The sequence below is a fragment of the Trichomycterus rosablanca genome, chromosome 24 (genome assembly GCF_030014385.1).
Source record: "Trichomycterus rosablanca isolate fTriRos1 chromosome 24, fTriRos1.hap1, whole genome shotgun sequence".
NCBI classification, from domain to species: Eukaryota; Metazoa; Chordata; class Actinopteri; order Siluriformes; family Trichomycteridae; genus Trichomycterus; species Trichomycterus rosablanca.
In genome coordinates, this window is record NC_086011.1 from 19,411,140 (window position 1) to 19,427,487 (window position 16,348).

Sequence of the window (16,348 nt, forward strand, 5' to 3'; positions counted from 1 at the left end):
ATACTGAATAAACATCATCTAAATAACACAGAGCTGGATCGGATGGTTTACATTGCTCCTGTCCTTCCGTCTCATTATGAACATGCCACCAAAAGGTCTTTACTGATCACAAATGAAAACATGGCAGAGTACATGTGAACATGTTATGATACAGTGGTGGCAAACACGGCCAGATCATGCCAGTCAGATTCACTACACAAAATTGTATATACCACAAGCTCAGTAAATTCCAAAAACAGAGAAAAAAAGATCTTGAATTAGTAACAACCATGCTGTTCTTTAGCCTATAGCACGGTCAGTCCATTCGGATTGTCCTGTGACATTTTGGAGCAAAAATAAGTCTTAATATGCTACAACTGTAATAAATATTTCATGTGTACAGGCGTATATAGATGTTAGAGAGTTCACCAGAGTGGTGTGGGACTGTTGGAGAAAGAGAAGTCAGCTATCCCCCTCATGACTGATTTGTACACTGGTAATCAGGGGTTAACAGGCCCTGCTGCTGCTGCAGGTCATATCTTAACCACTAGAGCCAGAATTCTACCACATGCACCTTTAAACAGAACTCAAACCCTGGGATGCAGTTTTGACTCCTGTACTATTGCGCCTTCTACTGGAAAAAACAGGCACTGCACCATAAACACGAGCTCGGTCCAGTTAATACTATTAAACATTTAAAAATAGAGTATTTTCTTTACAGCAAGAGTTTCAAGACACATCCTGAAGAGCCGGACTTTCCATAAAGATTTTTATTAACTGCTTTTTTCTTGTCTGGATCAAAATAGATCCAGCACTAACTGGAAACACTAGTTAGAAGCAGAAATAAATCCAAGTCAGGGAGCCAATCAACAGCAGGTCAACACCCTCGATCGATCACATCTATTTAATCTAAACTTTAGACACTAAACTTTGCTTTATGAACTTCGTTGTATCTCAACATCAAATAAATAGGTTCATTTATGGAGTGATCGAAGCCTTTCTGGCTAAATATGAATTTAAATTAATGCACTTTTCAGTTGTTCCAAATGTACTGTACACTGATTTACTGCAAATCAAGAAACATTTTTACTTGGAGTCTCGTTGCATGTGAAAGATTTGGAAGAGTGAGGTGTATACACAGGACACACACTTTTACTAAAACACAGACACAATTATCCTGAAATGAAGTTTTAATTTCAGATGACCATTACAAACAGTACAAAGACTACAGAGGAAAAAAAAAATATGTATGAAGGCAAAAGAGCCAAAACAAGGTCATGGTGCCGAACTTTTCCAGCTTTGCTCTCAAGCACCAACTGAACCTTCAACTTTACTGTGCCAAACTAAACATAAATGTCACATCACGTCTTCTATACAGGAGAAACACGTGTAAGAGGGACTGATGATAACATTCAGAAACATTCCATGCACGACCAGCAAGGGGGAAATGATATCACTTACACTCGAATTTAAAAAGGATGTGATGGAATGGTGATGGATGAACTCTGAAGCTCGCGCACACACACACACACACACACACACTCTCACACACACACACAACTGCTCTAAAACATCAGACCTGTGTATAAAATAATGGAAACCAAGGAAAGCTAACGAAACAGTGACTTCAGAGTTCATTACACTGGAGTTTAAAAATCAATCTTTTCACAAAGATCCTTCTGTTCTTCGTGATCTTAACTTTTCACTTCCTGTCGTTAGATCTGGAGCGACTGCAAAAAAAACCCCAGGAACATAAGTGTTAAACAATATAAAAACTCAACAGCCCAACCAAACACGTGCCAATCAATTTATTAATACAGGTTTGAACCGCCAATGAGTTTAGACGAACAAATAAAACACATACCTCCTGGATCTGGAGAAGGATCGAGATGGTTTGTGGTTCCTGTCCCGAGACAGAGATCTCTCCCTCCTGCGCTCTCTTGAGAGCGATCTACACACACACACACACACACACACAGTTTACACATGAAGAAACATCTCCAACAGAGGTACTTTTTATAAAGCATGTGTTAGATGATTGGTCTGTACCTGCTTCGACTGCGGCTGAAGCTCCTCCTGCGGGGAGATCTGAGCAAGAGAAAGGGGGCAACACACACAAAGTGAGACTTTGATAGCAAAAGAGATAAACAGCCCTAGAGCCCTCATCCTGGACTCACCTCATGACAGCTGGAGAGAAAAATCTGTTTCAAATCACTTACATTTAAGAATATAAAGACACTTAGACTTGAACTAACTACAATAATTCCTTAATTATGATTAGATTTGTTAAATGGATAGAAATGGATGAAGCTTTTGGATACATTTGCTAAAATGCTGATTAGTAATAATACACTCTGGCTGGAACATGATCAGTAGATAAATCTGTTACTTCAAAACAATGATACACAGCAAAAATGTTCCTGCATAATGAAACATGAGAGCAACGAGCACAAGAGCTCAAATGAGAAAGTTCTGCAACCTGTCATTAAAGGTTTAACAGGAGAAAGCTCCGTGTGCACAGAAATTACAAAAAGAGAACAGACACCAAAGCAGGTGGTCACACAGACGCGTTCCCCTGTTAAACCCTCTCGTACCATCAACCCTTTCAGTCTGACTTACAGGAAGATCAAAGGAAATGGAACCTTTACAAAAAGAAGAAAGAAAGAGGAAAACCTGCAATTCTCTTCACTGTGTACAACTAAATCAGCATCAAACTGTATGAAGCAGGAAAAACTTACTAGTCTTTTGGTTTTCAACAAGCTAGAAATGGTGAAGGGGAGGCAGACTGGCGGCCGTGAAAGGGCTGCAGCGGGTTTTTCCTGCTTTTACTGTTGCTGCTGCTTTGTAGCGTAGACTTTTGGGAACGTAAAACACGCCGATTGCTGATAGCTCGGGAGAATGTGAAGTGGGCCGCTGCTGATTGGGTGTTTAGGTTGGAGGAGGAAGAGGAGGAAGAGCTGAGAACGGCATGCTCAGGCGGAGCCAATGGGCCGGTGAGACCTGACGATCATGTGACACGAAATCGAGCCAGCTGACTGGGGCACGTTGGTCACATGATGCTGAAAGAGGGTTTAGTTGACTGACTCAGAGGATGCTGAGAAGGAGGCATGGTGGTGACTCTGCAACGGGTTCATTTATTATTAATATAGAGATGATAAAAGAAAAAAATCTTTATTAAATGAAACAAAACGATTGCATTTTTAACCATCACTACCCCCCCCCCCCCAACACCCCCAGAAATGATGACAGACAGAAAGCTAGCATTACAACTGTTATTATTCTAAAAGAGCTGATAATCTACAGACTAAATCAATAAAGTGCTAAACAGTCACCCAAAGAAAACCCACCATTAACATGAGGACCCACTGATCACTAATCCTGAGCTAAATTTGAGCTAAAACTAGAGATTTTGCAATTTAATGACAGACCAATGGTAAATGAAGATGGGAAGCTTGGCATGCCCTCTGAACGGGAGTCCCAGGTGAACTAAACTGCTTTAACAGTGCAGCAAGAGCTCAGACAGAGCAGAGCTTTAATGGCTCAGTCATTACACTGAAGGGTGTGGGAAAATCCATTAGCCATCCCTGATAGTGCTAAAACATGTCACATGTGGAAGGGTCCGATTACCTGCGCCTGGCAGGGGGGCTCCGGCGGCGGTAATCATCACGAGGGCGTCTGCTCCAGGAAGGTGGTGGACCCCTGTTCCGAGATCGCTTCTCCCCGTTGGACAGTTCGACCCTCACGCGGCAACCACACAGAGTCCTGGAACATCAAAACAATTCATTTACATTTTTGGCATTTTAGCAGACGCTTTTATCCAAAGCGACTTACAATTATGACTGAACACGATTTTTGAGCAATTCAAGGGACCCAACAGTGGCAACGTGGCCGTGGTGGGGCTTGAACCAGCAACCTTCTGATTACTAGTCCAGTACCCTAACCGCTGAGCTACCGTTGCCCTGATCATCCTTAGAATCTACAGAATTTGCGTTTGAGCACCGTCTAGCACTTATTTACCTGCCGTCCAGCTCTCGAACAGCATCTGTGGCGTCTCTTGGGTCCTCAAACTCGACAAAGGCGAAACCGGGCGGGTTCCTGGCCACCCACACGCTACGCAGCGGCCCGTAATACCCGAAAGCTCTTTCCAGCTCTGCTTTATTACCATTATTGCCTAGATTTCCCACGTAGACCTTACAGTCCAGCGGGCAGTCACGATGCATGATGGAACCTGGAGAGAGAGGAGAGAATTTGTACCACATTAATCATCTTACATGTAATATAGTGACACACCTCCTTACACCTATCACACCTATACTACACTGTCTCTAGTCATCTCACTCACTGTTTATTATTCAAGTTATCTTCTTTACTCATCATTTCAAGTCTTTTACCAAGATTAACAAGATGTGCACTAAGTAGAGAAATGGCAACACACACGACAATCTAATAAACTGAGGGACGAGTTGTTCTTCATGTAGGGGCCCAACAGTGGAACTTATCCATGGCGGGGCTTTAATCAATAACTTTCCTACTAATAATCAGGGCATGTAACTGAGACAGTAGCAGTTCAGCGGTAACCAGATGGTCGCTTGTTCACGCATATAAATGCAAAATATACTTAATTAATATAAACGCCTCTAAAACGCACGTTTGTTCTAACTGTTTTAAATAACAATTTACAGCACGAACGTTGTGATATGCAGAGCAGGCAAGACTAACACGGAAAATAAAAGTAGATTTAAGCGAACCAGGATGAAGTGGGGCATACATAACTATGCTAAGCTAATGCTAACGATGCGCCTTTGTTAGCAAAGCGGCTCAAAATGGCGAAGAACAGCGACCGCGAGTATATCACCTACTATTAAAAATACTGCGGATTCACAGCAAAAACGAACAGCTAAATCAAACCAGATCAGTTTACTGATAATAAAGCGAAACTGAGTAATGAACATGAGACGTGGGAGTGTAGTACAGGACAGCGTTTAGCTCCTATGCTAACAGTTAGCATCAGTGAGGCGGAGAAACGTTCTGTAGAAACTAAACTAAATCCAGAGGAAACACAGGACCGAGCGGAACCCCACACGCAGTGATAGATTATTAGTGTGAGTGTAATATGAGGTGCTATAACGGTACTTACAGTGAGATTATTTCTCTATTCAATCTGATGTTGAATTTCCCGGCTGAGCTCGACACTAAAATGGCGCTCAGCTAACAGCTCCTCTTCTCTGGACCCGCTGTACGTCAGCACGTAATGGGAGGAGCTATAACTCATCCCGCGTGCGCGATGGGCGGGGCTTCGATGTATGACGGTTGAGGGATGCTCGACGCTGATTGGTTAACAGTTTGTTCCTATTTAGCAAAACTAGAAAATCCAGAGCAGCGGGTTTTGCTCTCTCAGACCCCCCATGTGTTAAAAAAATTATTAATTTGGAACCCCTTGACACGGGTTATGATATTAACGATAAAGTTATTGTGTCCTTGCTCATGGAAAACTCCATAAGTCCATGATGAAGGTATAAATCTTTGGTTTACTTCTGGTGAGCTGATGGTAGGAGCTTCCTCACCTGAGTCTGCTCCAGCAGGATCTGCATCAACAACTGAATCAGAATCTTTCATAGTCGCTGTCTGTTGACCTTTGTACTTTTGTCATAAGTGAATCAAATACAAGTCCGTTCACAAAGACTATGTAGGGCTGTAGGTAGTTTAATATAGATATACTGTACATTAAATCACAAGATCTCCCATACACCAACAGCCTACTGGTTTTCCTGTCCAGTCACATGTGATCCTTTCTAACTCTTCTCAATTAAATGCAACGGGACCCCCCTCTAGAGCTCACTAAGGTTTCCTGGTTAAGAACCACTGATCTAGATGATTGATTCTAAAATACAGGTTTGCAGTTTCGATCATTTGTTGGCATTTTTGGTGACTTTAGGCAGAAACCAACATGGGACCTGGAATCTGGGTTCAGTCCTCACATTCAGACTTTCAGTGATGAATTCCTCTCCCAGAGTCCATGTGTGTTTCTTCTGGTTACTACAGTTTCCTTTGACCTTCCCAAAATATTCAGTAGGATCTCTGAGCCCAAGCTCGTCTCAGATGGACTGGAGGACAGTGGAAACGTGCTGTGTTTAGATGAGTCCACGTTGAAACTTGTTCTCTGGGCCAAAGACAAAAAGAATCATCCAGAATGTCATCAGATGGTCTCAAAATACAAACAAAGTCATTGAAATGTACACGTCTGATCAATGTTTCCCTGATCAGCTTCATTGTAGTTTGTAAATAGAAACACGTTAAAAATTTGATGCTGTAACAGACTCCAAAAAGTTGGACCAAAGGCGTGTTTCCCCCTGTGTTCCATCAGCCTTTACGTTAATGAAACTTTTTATAGGTTTATAAAGTGAAATTACAAATCACAGGTTTTATTTTTTAATTCATTTTACAAAACTTCCCTTTTCTGGACATGTGGTCTTAATGTTGCTCTGACCATTTCCTCTCTGGATGAGCTGGTTGCTATCTGAGCTAAATGCTAATGCAGAGGAATTCAGCGTAAATGTATAATGAGCACACACACACACACACACACACACATACACTAACCTGCATTTCTTACAGACAGAAACCAGTTGTATTAAGTGTTTCTACGGTGATGATTCAGTTCTTCAGTTTTAATGGATGGTGCATCAGACCTGGTAACGAGTCTCACATCACTCAGAGTGAAGAATGTTGATGAGATGAAGCTTCAAATAGAAACTTCTATTGCACTACAATTAATCTGAGATCAATACAAAGTGCACCGGAGGTACAAACCCGAAACGAGAGGGGTGATTCACATCGACAGGTCCCAGATATGAGCAATCATAGCATGATTTGATTTTTAGTTATTATATAGTATTGTGGACTTAAATTGTTATTGAGAGTTGAGAGTCAGGGGTACAACAATAACAACTTTGCTGTATTGGGGTTTAAACCAGCAACCTTCTGATTACTAGTCCAGTATTTTAACCATTCATGTGTAATATCACATTAATAAAACTCTGTTATGTTGATGTAATATTAAAGGGCAGAAGTAGCTAAATGGTCCTGCAATGGATAGACATCCGGTCCCGGGTACTCTATTACTGCATTGTGACCAGGAAATTACAGGGAAACTGAATCCACTGCAACCCTGACCAGGATAAAGTGGTGGTTAAACATGAAAATGAATACTAGAATAAAAGATTATCTGTTAGGAATGGACTTGTCAGAAATCCCTGAACTTAGTAATTAAGAGAGAAGTCCAACTTTAACTCCTATTGTGCATCTAATTGGTGTTGTCATGGGGCCTGATGTGTGTGTGTGTGTGTGTGTGTGTGTGTGTGTGTGTGTGTGTGTGTGTTTGCTTCATTCTAAACTGAAGTGTGTGATGTAATGTGAGTGTGTCACGGTTGTGTATAAAAGTCATTACGGTGACACACACACACTGAGTGAGGTGACGAGTGAGACTGTGAGAGCTGACGGACCATCACACCTGAACCACAGACACACAGAGGGTGAGCACACACACACACACACACACACACACTATAATCTAAATATTTATTTTAACTGCTTCAGTCACTCACAAAGTTTTATCCAGAACATTTTACAAATAAAGTGCATGTTTAATTCAGTAGAGCTTCTCTAACTTTGGTGTGTGTGTGTGTGTGTTATATGCAGATGATGCAGAAAGGACAAAGCTGGTTACTTGTTAGTGTGGTTCTGCTAGTTATACTAACTATCTCTCACTGCCAGAAGAACGACAGGTCCGTACATCCTTCTCTGTCTGCTGAACACTGTCTGGGTTCTGTGTGTGTGTGTGTGTGTGTGTGTTAGATACACAGTCTGGTCAAATCCTACATTTCATTGATAATAACACATCTACAGTAAACAAACCTCTGCATGTTTTAATGCACCGTGACTGTTTATTTACTAAATGTAAAATATTAGAGATAAAATGTTGCATGCAAGTTTTCTTTGTAAATTTCAGCAGTGAATAAAAACAGATTTAAACATTAACCTACCACAGAAATTGTGCACTTAAAGTCTTGTTCTATGCTTACAAAATTTCTCAAATAGTTATAAAAATACTAACAGTTAACAGTTTAATTTAAGGTGTTTGTTTTAATCATCTAATCAGAGAGACTTAAACAGTCACTTGTGCTGTAAATAGAACTACAGTCTCTCATGAGTGTAAAATCACATGTGTAAACATACTGTATATAATATTGTTTAGTATATAATTGTAATATAATATTACTATATCATTTGGAGGTTGGTTTAGTATAACTTCAGGGGTAAATCTAAGTACAATAATACAGCAGTGGTGATAACATCAGCTCTCATAAATAATTTCTGAAATAACTGCATGATTTAGATTTTAATTCATTTTATTCTATGAATTGACAGATTTACTTGATATTTATTATACATGTAAATCTGTGTGAGCTGTGTGATTTTTAAGTGTATAAAGTGAATGAGAGCTGAAGCAGGTCTGATTTTGTCTTTCTGAAGGCGTGCGGTAACAGAACATCAGTTCCTCCATGACCGCGGCCGCTCCATTCAGAGTCTGAAGAGGCTGATTTGGCTCTCCAGTGCTATTGAGAGGCTTCATACAGCACAGACCCGGTCTGTCTCCACCAGTAATAATCATAATGATGATGGTGGTGAAGGTGGTGATGATGCTTATGAAGATGCTGTGAGATACCAGCCTGTGAGGGACAGCACTGTACACTGGGGGGCGCTACAGATGCTGCTGAGTGACATGTACAGACCTCGTATTACTGCCAAGAAATAACACCAAGCCAACTACACCAAACTACACCTCGTTACACCAAACTACAGTAAACTACACCTCGTTACACCAAACTACAGTAAACTACACCTCGTTACACCAAACTACAGTAAACTACACCTCGTTACACCAAACTACAGTAAACTACACCTCGTTACACCAAACTACACCAAACTACACCTCGTTACACCAAACTACAGTAAACTACACCTCGTTACACCAAACTACACCAGCTATAGAACATTTACACCAAACTCCACTTAAAATACACAATGTAAGAGAAAGAAACACACACCACCACTTTATACCAATAATAATAGAAGTACATAAACCAGTGAGATGACCCTAAACACTACACAATTATACAGCTGTTGCACAACAGGTGTTTTAAACGCTGCTCTCACCTTCTGATCACAGAACATCAGCACAAGTGCAAAGTGAAAAAGCTTCATCATTTTGTTCTGAACGACAGTATGAATATATTTAGCTCCTGCACATGCAGTAAAAATTATATGTGCACAAATGATTTACCTGTGACTGACCAATTATAATAACTTAATAACTTATTAAAAATAATAAAATATATTGAGATTTAAATCATTGTTTGTGTATGAGGTGGTATGTTTTCTTTTATTAGGAATGTATAAATGTATGAAAATTAAATATCACCATGAACTGTGTGTGTGTGTGTGTGTGTGAATGGTTGTTGTATGGTTGTTGTCACCTCATTAACCCGGCACCACCTGACACCTTTTGTCAGGTTTGAATCTAAAGTTTCCTTATATGGTCGTAGGTTCCTGCTGATTTATCGCCTCTGTTCCATATTTGGTCACAGTTTCCTGTTGTTGTTTTCTCTATATATGTACCGCTTTCTTATTTAATCTCTGTGTTTTTGCTTTATTACTTTAAAAACACTTGTTTACAACATTTTTATTATAGAGCTCTTACGGACCCCAAACACAATATTTACTGAAATTTAAACAAAATTACAAATAAGCCACAATTTATAAAATGTTTTATTTTTTATAAAGTCTGTTTCATTGTAAAATGAGAATAAGAATAATCAGTCTGAGTGAAGTGATGTGCATTAAACATAACTGCTTTAAAAATTTTATATATTTACTGTAATATAAAGCTAGCACCATAGCAGCTGACATTTCCCTCAGTAACTACATACAGTGTTCCATACAGGAGAACCGAACCGTGCCTGAGTAAGGAACATGTCTGCTGAGGTCGTTTCTTTGGAAGAGTCTGAGGAAGCAGCATCAGATGTGAGTCTGAAGAATAAACCCAGCTCCAGGAGAACGAGTCGCCTCCTCTTCAGTACTGATAACACTGTAACCTATAATAACATGTACAGTAATGATACTGAGCTGCTCATGTACACGTGCGGTAAACAGAAGTGAAATTCAGAGGTAGTGAAACTGAATATAAAACAATATTTCATCATCTGTGCAGACAAATCAGTACAAATAAAATTCAACATATCACAGCAATAAGATCTTAATATTTGATCTTTTTATATTATAAAACACTTGATGGTTTTCTGAGTGAAATTAAAAGGTACAAAATGAAATCTTTCAGATGGACACACACACACTCACACACACTCACACACACACACACACACACACACACACACACACTCTCACACACACACACACTCTCTCACACACACACACACTGGGAACTTGTGATTCTGTGGTCTGCAAATCCAAGTCCAGTCCAATCCTGAGAAAGTAAAAGTAAAAGAATATAGAATGAATAAACACATGTAACATGTTTATGTTGATATGTACCTCAGACTATAAGGCCTAAAGTATGAGGACACTTGACCAATAACATAAATATAATTTTTTTCCTACAAATTACAAGTTAATAAAGTGATTCTGATTCTGATTCTTAATAAGGGTATGTTAATACTCAGCCAGCATGTTTTTTTCATGCTATCTGATACACTTTCAATTTACGACTGATCCACACTTATATTCTTATTGGTGCTACATTATTTATGGTTGTGTGAAATATTGAGTGTAACTGTTGGGCTCCTGTTCAAGCTCTGGTGGTGACAGTCAAATTTTAATAGGTAATGCAGCATATTACTAGTGTGTGTGTGAGTGTGTGTGTGTTTCCTCCTTACTTGTGCTCACTCCAGAATTTCGGCGAGTTTTTCCTGGTAGTACTCGTAGTTCTCCTGACAGTCGTCCCACGGTTCGAATCGCAGTCCGTCGTGCTCCACGAAGGTCTCCCACGTGTACGAGAAATCCAGCGGCTTCATCACACGAAGTTTACACCCCGCCTCCGACAGCACCTTCAGCCCCGCCCTCACCTCAGGCTCCTCCCACTGAAAGAGGCGGGCCGAGAAGATGGTGAGGCGCAGGTTCTTACGTTCTCGCAGCAGCTCGGCTAACTTGATGGCACACACGGGGCACGGGCTGGACGACACATACCAGGTGAGGTTGTAGCTGAAGGAGCGGTTGTAGTTCGGCAGTACCAGGTTGAAGAAGGCGTCCTCGGCGTGATCACCGGCACCGTGCTCGTCCTCCACAAAACCCCGCAGTATAGCCTCGTCACCGGCACCGCGCACCTCATTCACCAGGTAACAGAGGAAGGTTTTGTTCCTGCCTGACGAGTATTCCACGTTCTTAAACTGGAACTTAAAGAAGAACGGATCGATTCGGTCCCTGGGGAAGAGGGAACAGGGCAGTTAGTAATGCACTAACCTTTACTGACATGCACAGTGACCATTACCAGTGTTAGCACTCAGGGTTCAGAGTTATTAAACTGAACATTGTAAAATGACACCTGTGAATGCTCTTCTTTCCACAAGCCACAAGCAGCGGTTTAAACTTTAAAGAGTCAAACTGTGCTGAAACCTCCAGACACTAGGGGTCGCTGTTGCAGGTGAAAATGGTGACACTTGCCTGACAAGGCTGCAGAGACCTGGGTTTGAGCCCATTAGTCTGAATATAAAACCCATAAAACACTGGAGCTGGTGTGTTATTGTTAATCACATCACCCTGATCTATAAAACCTGCCTTCAGCTCGAGTCTGTGATTAAATCAAAGCCGTGTTGTTAATCACCATGACACGCTCACCCTCGTTTACTATTTCCTAATTAATACACACCCAAAAAACTGAGATTAATTTCCACCCACGGTTTAATTACACAGAAGATAAACTGAACAGAATCTCAGCTGACTGTTTGTATGAATGGAAAGTAGCTCCTTGACCTGCTGATGGTTAGAAATACCAGAGCTAATCTACAAGCTATATATACATACTGCGCACACACACACACTGATATAGCAGACTGAATATGCATCACTCATCAAATACTAAGAGTCTAAATCTAATGTTAGCTTTAGACTACTCCTCACACACACACACACACACACACACACACACTGCTGGGGTTTTTCCAGCTGCCCTTTATGACCCTCACAGAGCCAAAATTAAACCACTCAACCTTTCCAAATCTTCAGCTAGGAGAATACCCCCCTCTCAGCTGGAGCGCACCGGCATCCGTCACTCATCACCCAAAATCGTGAGTTTTAGCGTGATTATGATGTGTGCCTGGTACTCCAAGCTTCAGATTCAAAAGGCATAGAAAGAAGGCATGGTTTTAAAATAAAGATTTTAACCTTTAACTTAAAACTAGTCCTGCATAGCTTCTGGAAACAGGACACAGGGTCAACAAGAGGTGCTAAAAGACCCCTTACTAAAATCTCCCAATGCACCTGGAAAGCTATTGCATTCAGATGTGCAATTTACACACAAACTGGTCTTTCCGGACTTGGCTGTGATGTGGCCCAAACCTATAAGCCTCTGATTAATAGTCCAGGGCCTTAACTACTAACCCACCCCTGCTTCCCAAACAAGTGTTTCTAAATGCCCGTGTATCTTGACGAAGTTAAGAGGCTCATGAGTTCATCAGGTCTGAAATGTTTCAGCGCTGGAGCTCAGGAACCCTGACCTGTTCTACACTTCTCTCAGTCTCTGAACTTATTCACACCGTGTTCTCACCCTGTAATGATCTCAAACGGTGGCAGCTCCTGATTCTCCTGCTCTGTGGCACCGTTGATGGCAGCAGCTTCATCTCCGTTCACTGCATCTTCAGTGGGGTTCTTCTCCACCTTCTTCTCCTGCTTCTCCATCACTTTGTCCTTCCTGAGTCTCACACTGCTGCTGCGCTGATCTGCCATGACTGAATGTGTGTGAGCCTGAACCGACACCCTCAGTATTTATAACCCTGAGTGTGTGTGTGTGTGTGCAGCTGCTGTGTGTGCTATTAAAAGGACTGTAGAAGTGATAACCGATACAACACTTACCCCCAGACACACACACACACACACACACACACACACAGAGATACATGAATGATGTATAAAAAGTACCTGATGGACACTATAAAACTCTCTGGCGTTTGCTGCAGTTCATGTTCTCACTATAGTAAACACAGACCAATATCACTAAAGATCTGGACTGCTCAGTGTATCCACACTGACCACAAAGTCACCACCAGCCTCCAGTCATGTTTGTGTTTTATTTAAACTGACAAGAAACTGCAAAAATACATAAATAAATAAAACTCGCCATCACACAACATGAACACAGACATCGTCCCTCACCTGACCAGGTCTGAAACGATGAAGACATTAAAAGAAATCAATTTAAAACTCTATTCAGATGAAATTGGCAATTAAAAACTAAAGAAAGCCTGACAGCACAGTTGGACACTGAGATATTTTGGACCAAACAATTACAATGGAAACCTAGCCGATAGCACAGCGAAAACATTAATGTCGTGTTACTGTGACAGGAAAATGATGAACCCCTGATATAAACCATTCCTAATAAGGTTTAATACGCGGGTTTACAAACTTTTTTCAATCTGGACTGTAAAAATGTGCATTAAATGAGATAAAAATACAGTAATACGAGCTAATATCAGCAGATTGACGGAGCATGCATTAGCACACAATCACCACAGGGTGGCAGTAAAAACCAACAGACTGACATTAAATGTGTGACGTGTTTCATTCTCTTAAATCTTTATTTAACTGATAAAAGTAGAAATAAAAGATTTATAATGTTTCACTGATCAACTTCATTGTGGTTTGTAAATAGAAACACGTTTAGAATTTGATGCTGTAACACTATAATCCCAGATCAGACCATCTGATAAGGTAAGAAGTCTTGGTGTTGTTCTTGATAACCAGCTGACATTCTCTCCTTATATAGCCAACATGACAAGAGCGTGTCGGTTCCTCCTGTACAACATCAGGAAGATTCTTCCATTTCTCTCCAGGGAAGCTACTCAGATTCTGGTGCAATCACTTGTAATCTCATGGTTGGACTACTGCAACTCCCTTCTGGCTGGAGCTCCCATGTCCACGATTAAACCCTTACAGCTCATTCAAAATGCAGCTGCCCGTCTGGTTTTTAACCAGCCCAAACACTGCCACATCACCCCACTGCTGCGTTCTCTTCACTGGCTTCCTGTAGCTGCACGCATTCAGTTTAAAACACTGACGCTCGCCTACAAAGCCAAAAATGGACCAGCCCCAAGCTACCTTCGGGGTCTAATCAAACCCCGCTCTGTACCACGCAACCTCCGAGCCTCTAGCCTCGCTCGACTTGAGCCTCCATCCAGGACTAAAGGAAGACAAGCATCAAGGCTCTTCTCTGTTCTAGCGCCCAAATGGTGGAACGAACTTCCTCTGTCTGTCCGAACATCTGAGTCTCTTGCTGTCTTTAAAAAACGATTAAAAACCCACCTTTTTACTAAACACTTAGGCTGACTTGTACTTATTTACTAACATTTTATTCCAATCTTTTTTATAAAAAAAAAAAAAAGAACAGGTTTTAGCAGATTTGTGTTCTTCGACTGTTGTTTACCTAAACTTGAGAAGTGAAATGTTTACTATAGAAGCACTTCTGTAAGTCGCTCTGGATAAGAGTGTCTGCTAAATGCTGAAAATGTAAATGTAAATATAATAGTCAGGACGGGGGGGTATTTCCCCCCGCGTTCCATCAGCGTCCCAATTCATTTCTACTGTTTAATGCTTAAGGAACTCAGGACACAAACTGCTGCAGGTTTTTCATTGTTGTGATTTACGAGACTTCAGCTGCTCAACAATCTGCTGTACAGAATCCAGTAACTGCAATGAACAGGTCATTTTTAGACATCAGAACAAGTGTATTTATCTTCATCACACACACACACACACACACACACACACACACACACACACGGTACTGACCCTCCTGCATTCCTGAACACTAATGAGGGATTGAAAATAGAGCGAATTGTAAAATGTGAGAACCGGGAGATAACATGGTGACATGATGTTTTTCGTTGCTCTTTTATTAAAGACTGAAAAACTGACAGCAAAGAACTGCAGCTACACTTTTACAGCCAAACGTATTCAGACACATGACCATGAGCTTTTGGAATAGATGTATTAAAGTAAAATGACCTCTGTGTGACCTTTTCAGCTTCTAAGAAGCTTCTCACAAGATTTTGGAGTGTGTCTGTGTGTGGGAATTTGTGCCCAGCATTTGTACGTTCCGGTTCATCCCAGAGCTGTTGAGTGTGGCTGAGCTCAGGGCTCGGTGCAGGATGCTGGAGCTTCTTCATGTCTTTATAGAGCTCACTCATGCTGCAACAAGAAAGGACCTTCCCTAAACTGTTGCATCATGGAAGCATCATGGATCATTTCCATTGATTTATTACACCTGTTAATAACTGTGGAGTGTCCCCGTAATGTTGTGCACCATCTGTATTTGTAAGCCCAGGCTGCGGTTCAAACCCCAGGAACTGAAGCAGTGCTGTTATCAGCAGTATAGCTCTGACCAGTACACCACACCCACACCAGCTCACAAGTCCAATTCTGTCTCACCAAACCCTTTCTTCATGAAGCCAGGCTGAATCCTGGTGTAACGTTTGTTTACGGCTGAAAACATGATTTGATGCAACAGGCGTTGGTGACCTGGTGTCCACATACTTGTGTAGTTCACTGTGTGTGTGTGTGTGTGTGTGCGTGTGTGTGTGTGTGTGTGTTGGTATCGAAGCTTTATATTGAATTCATTCACACAGCTTTAATTACAGTGTGGTGCAGAATCAAATTACCTCCCGATAATAACAGCTAACAATACACACAACCTGAGTACTGTGTGTGTGTGTGTGTGTGTGTGTGTGTGTGTGTTTTATCACAGGTTTCGATTTACTGCAGGAGTGGCAGCTAACGTTTGCATAACATTGTTTTTCACACACACACACACACACACACACACACACACACACACACAGACACACACTGAGTCTACAGTAAATATTGGCAGGAGTGATTTCATACCCCAAATGCAAACACACTGAGTTCTGTTGACGTGTACACATGACTGTTTTGGTGTGTGTGTGTGTGTGTGTGTGTGTGTGTGTGTGTTCAAGCGTCGGGCCCCAGAGCGAGGCCCTTAACCATTACTTGCCTGCATTGTAATTCTGTGTGGATAAAATGCAGAATGCTGCTGGATCAAGTCCTAACAGGGCCCCAA

The 16,348-nt window shown here is 41.3% G+C and overlaps 2 protein-coding genes across 2 annotated transcripts; both read right to left on the bottom strand.

The window, feature by feature from the left end:
* Positions 1-1,151: 1,151 nt before the first annotated feature.
* Positions 1,152-5,209, bottom strand: srsf3b (serine and arginine rich splicing factor 3b). Its single transcript, XM_062986480.1, has 6 exons — positions 5,117-5,209; positions 3,997-4,207; positions 3,607-3,741; positions 2,029-2,067; positions 1,844-1,930; positions 1,152-1,709 (listed from the first exon to the last, which is right to left on the bottom strand). Exons 2-6 carry the CDS (start codon positions 4,197-4,199, stop codon positions 1,682-1,684), a joined length of 492 nt encoding a protein of 163 aa, XP_062842550.1. The 5' UTR covers positions 4,200-4,207; positions 5,117-5,209; the 3' UTR covers positions 1,152-1,681.
* Positions 5,210-9,829: 4,620 nt separating this feature from the next.
* Positions 9,830-12,996, bottom strand: apobec2a (apolipoprotein B mRNA editing enzyme, catalytic polypeptide-like 2a). Its single transcript, XM_062986469.1, has 3 exons — positions 12,818-12,996; positions 10,932-11,475; positions 9,830-10,522 (listed from the first exon to the last, which is right to left on the bottom strand). The coding sequence occupies exons 1-2, from the start codon at positions 12,994-12,996 to the stop codon at positions 10,938-10,940; spliced, it is 717 nt and encodes a 238-aa protein (XP_062842539.1). The 3' UTR covers positions 9,830-10,522; positions 10,932-10,937.
* Positions 12,997-16,348: the final 3,352 nt, after the last annotated feature.

Excerpts from the sequence above, each read along its gene's own strand:
- apobec2a (XM_062986469.1), bottom strand. The coding sequence starts at position 12,996 with ATGGCAGATCAGCGCAGCAGCAGTGTGAGACTCAGGAAGGACAAAGTG. Across the intron at positions 11,476-12,817 it reads CCGTTTGAGATCATTACAGG|GGACCGAATCGATCCGTTCT; the intron begins GTGAGAACACGG and ends CCTCTTCCCCAG.
- srsf3b (XM_062986480.1), bottom strand. The coding sequence starts at position 4,199 with ATGCATCGTGACTGCCCGCTGGACTGTAAGGTCTACGTGGGAAATCTA. Across the intron at positions 1,931-2,028 it reads TTCAGCCGCAGTCGAAGCAG|ATCGCTCTCAAGAGAGCGCA; the intron begins GTACAGACCAAT and ends GTGTGTGTGTAG. Across the intron at positions 1,710-1,843 it reads TCCTTCTCCAGATCCAGGAG|TCGCTCCAGATCTAACGACA; the intron begins GTATGTGTTTTA and ends TTTTTTTTGCAG.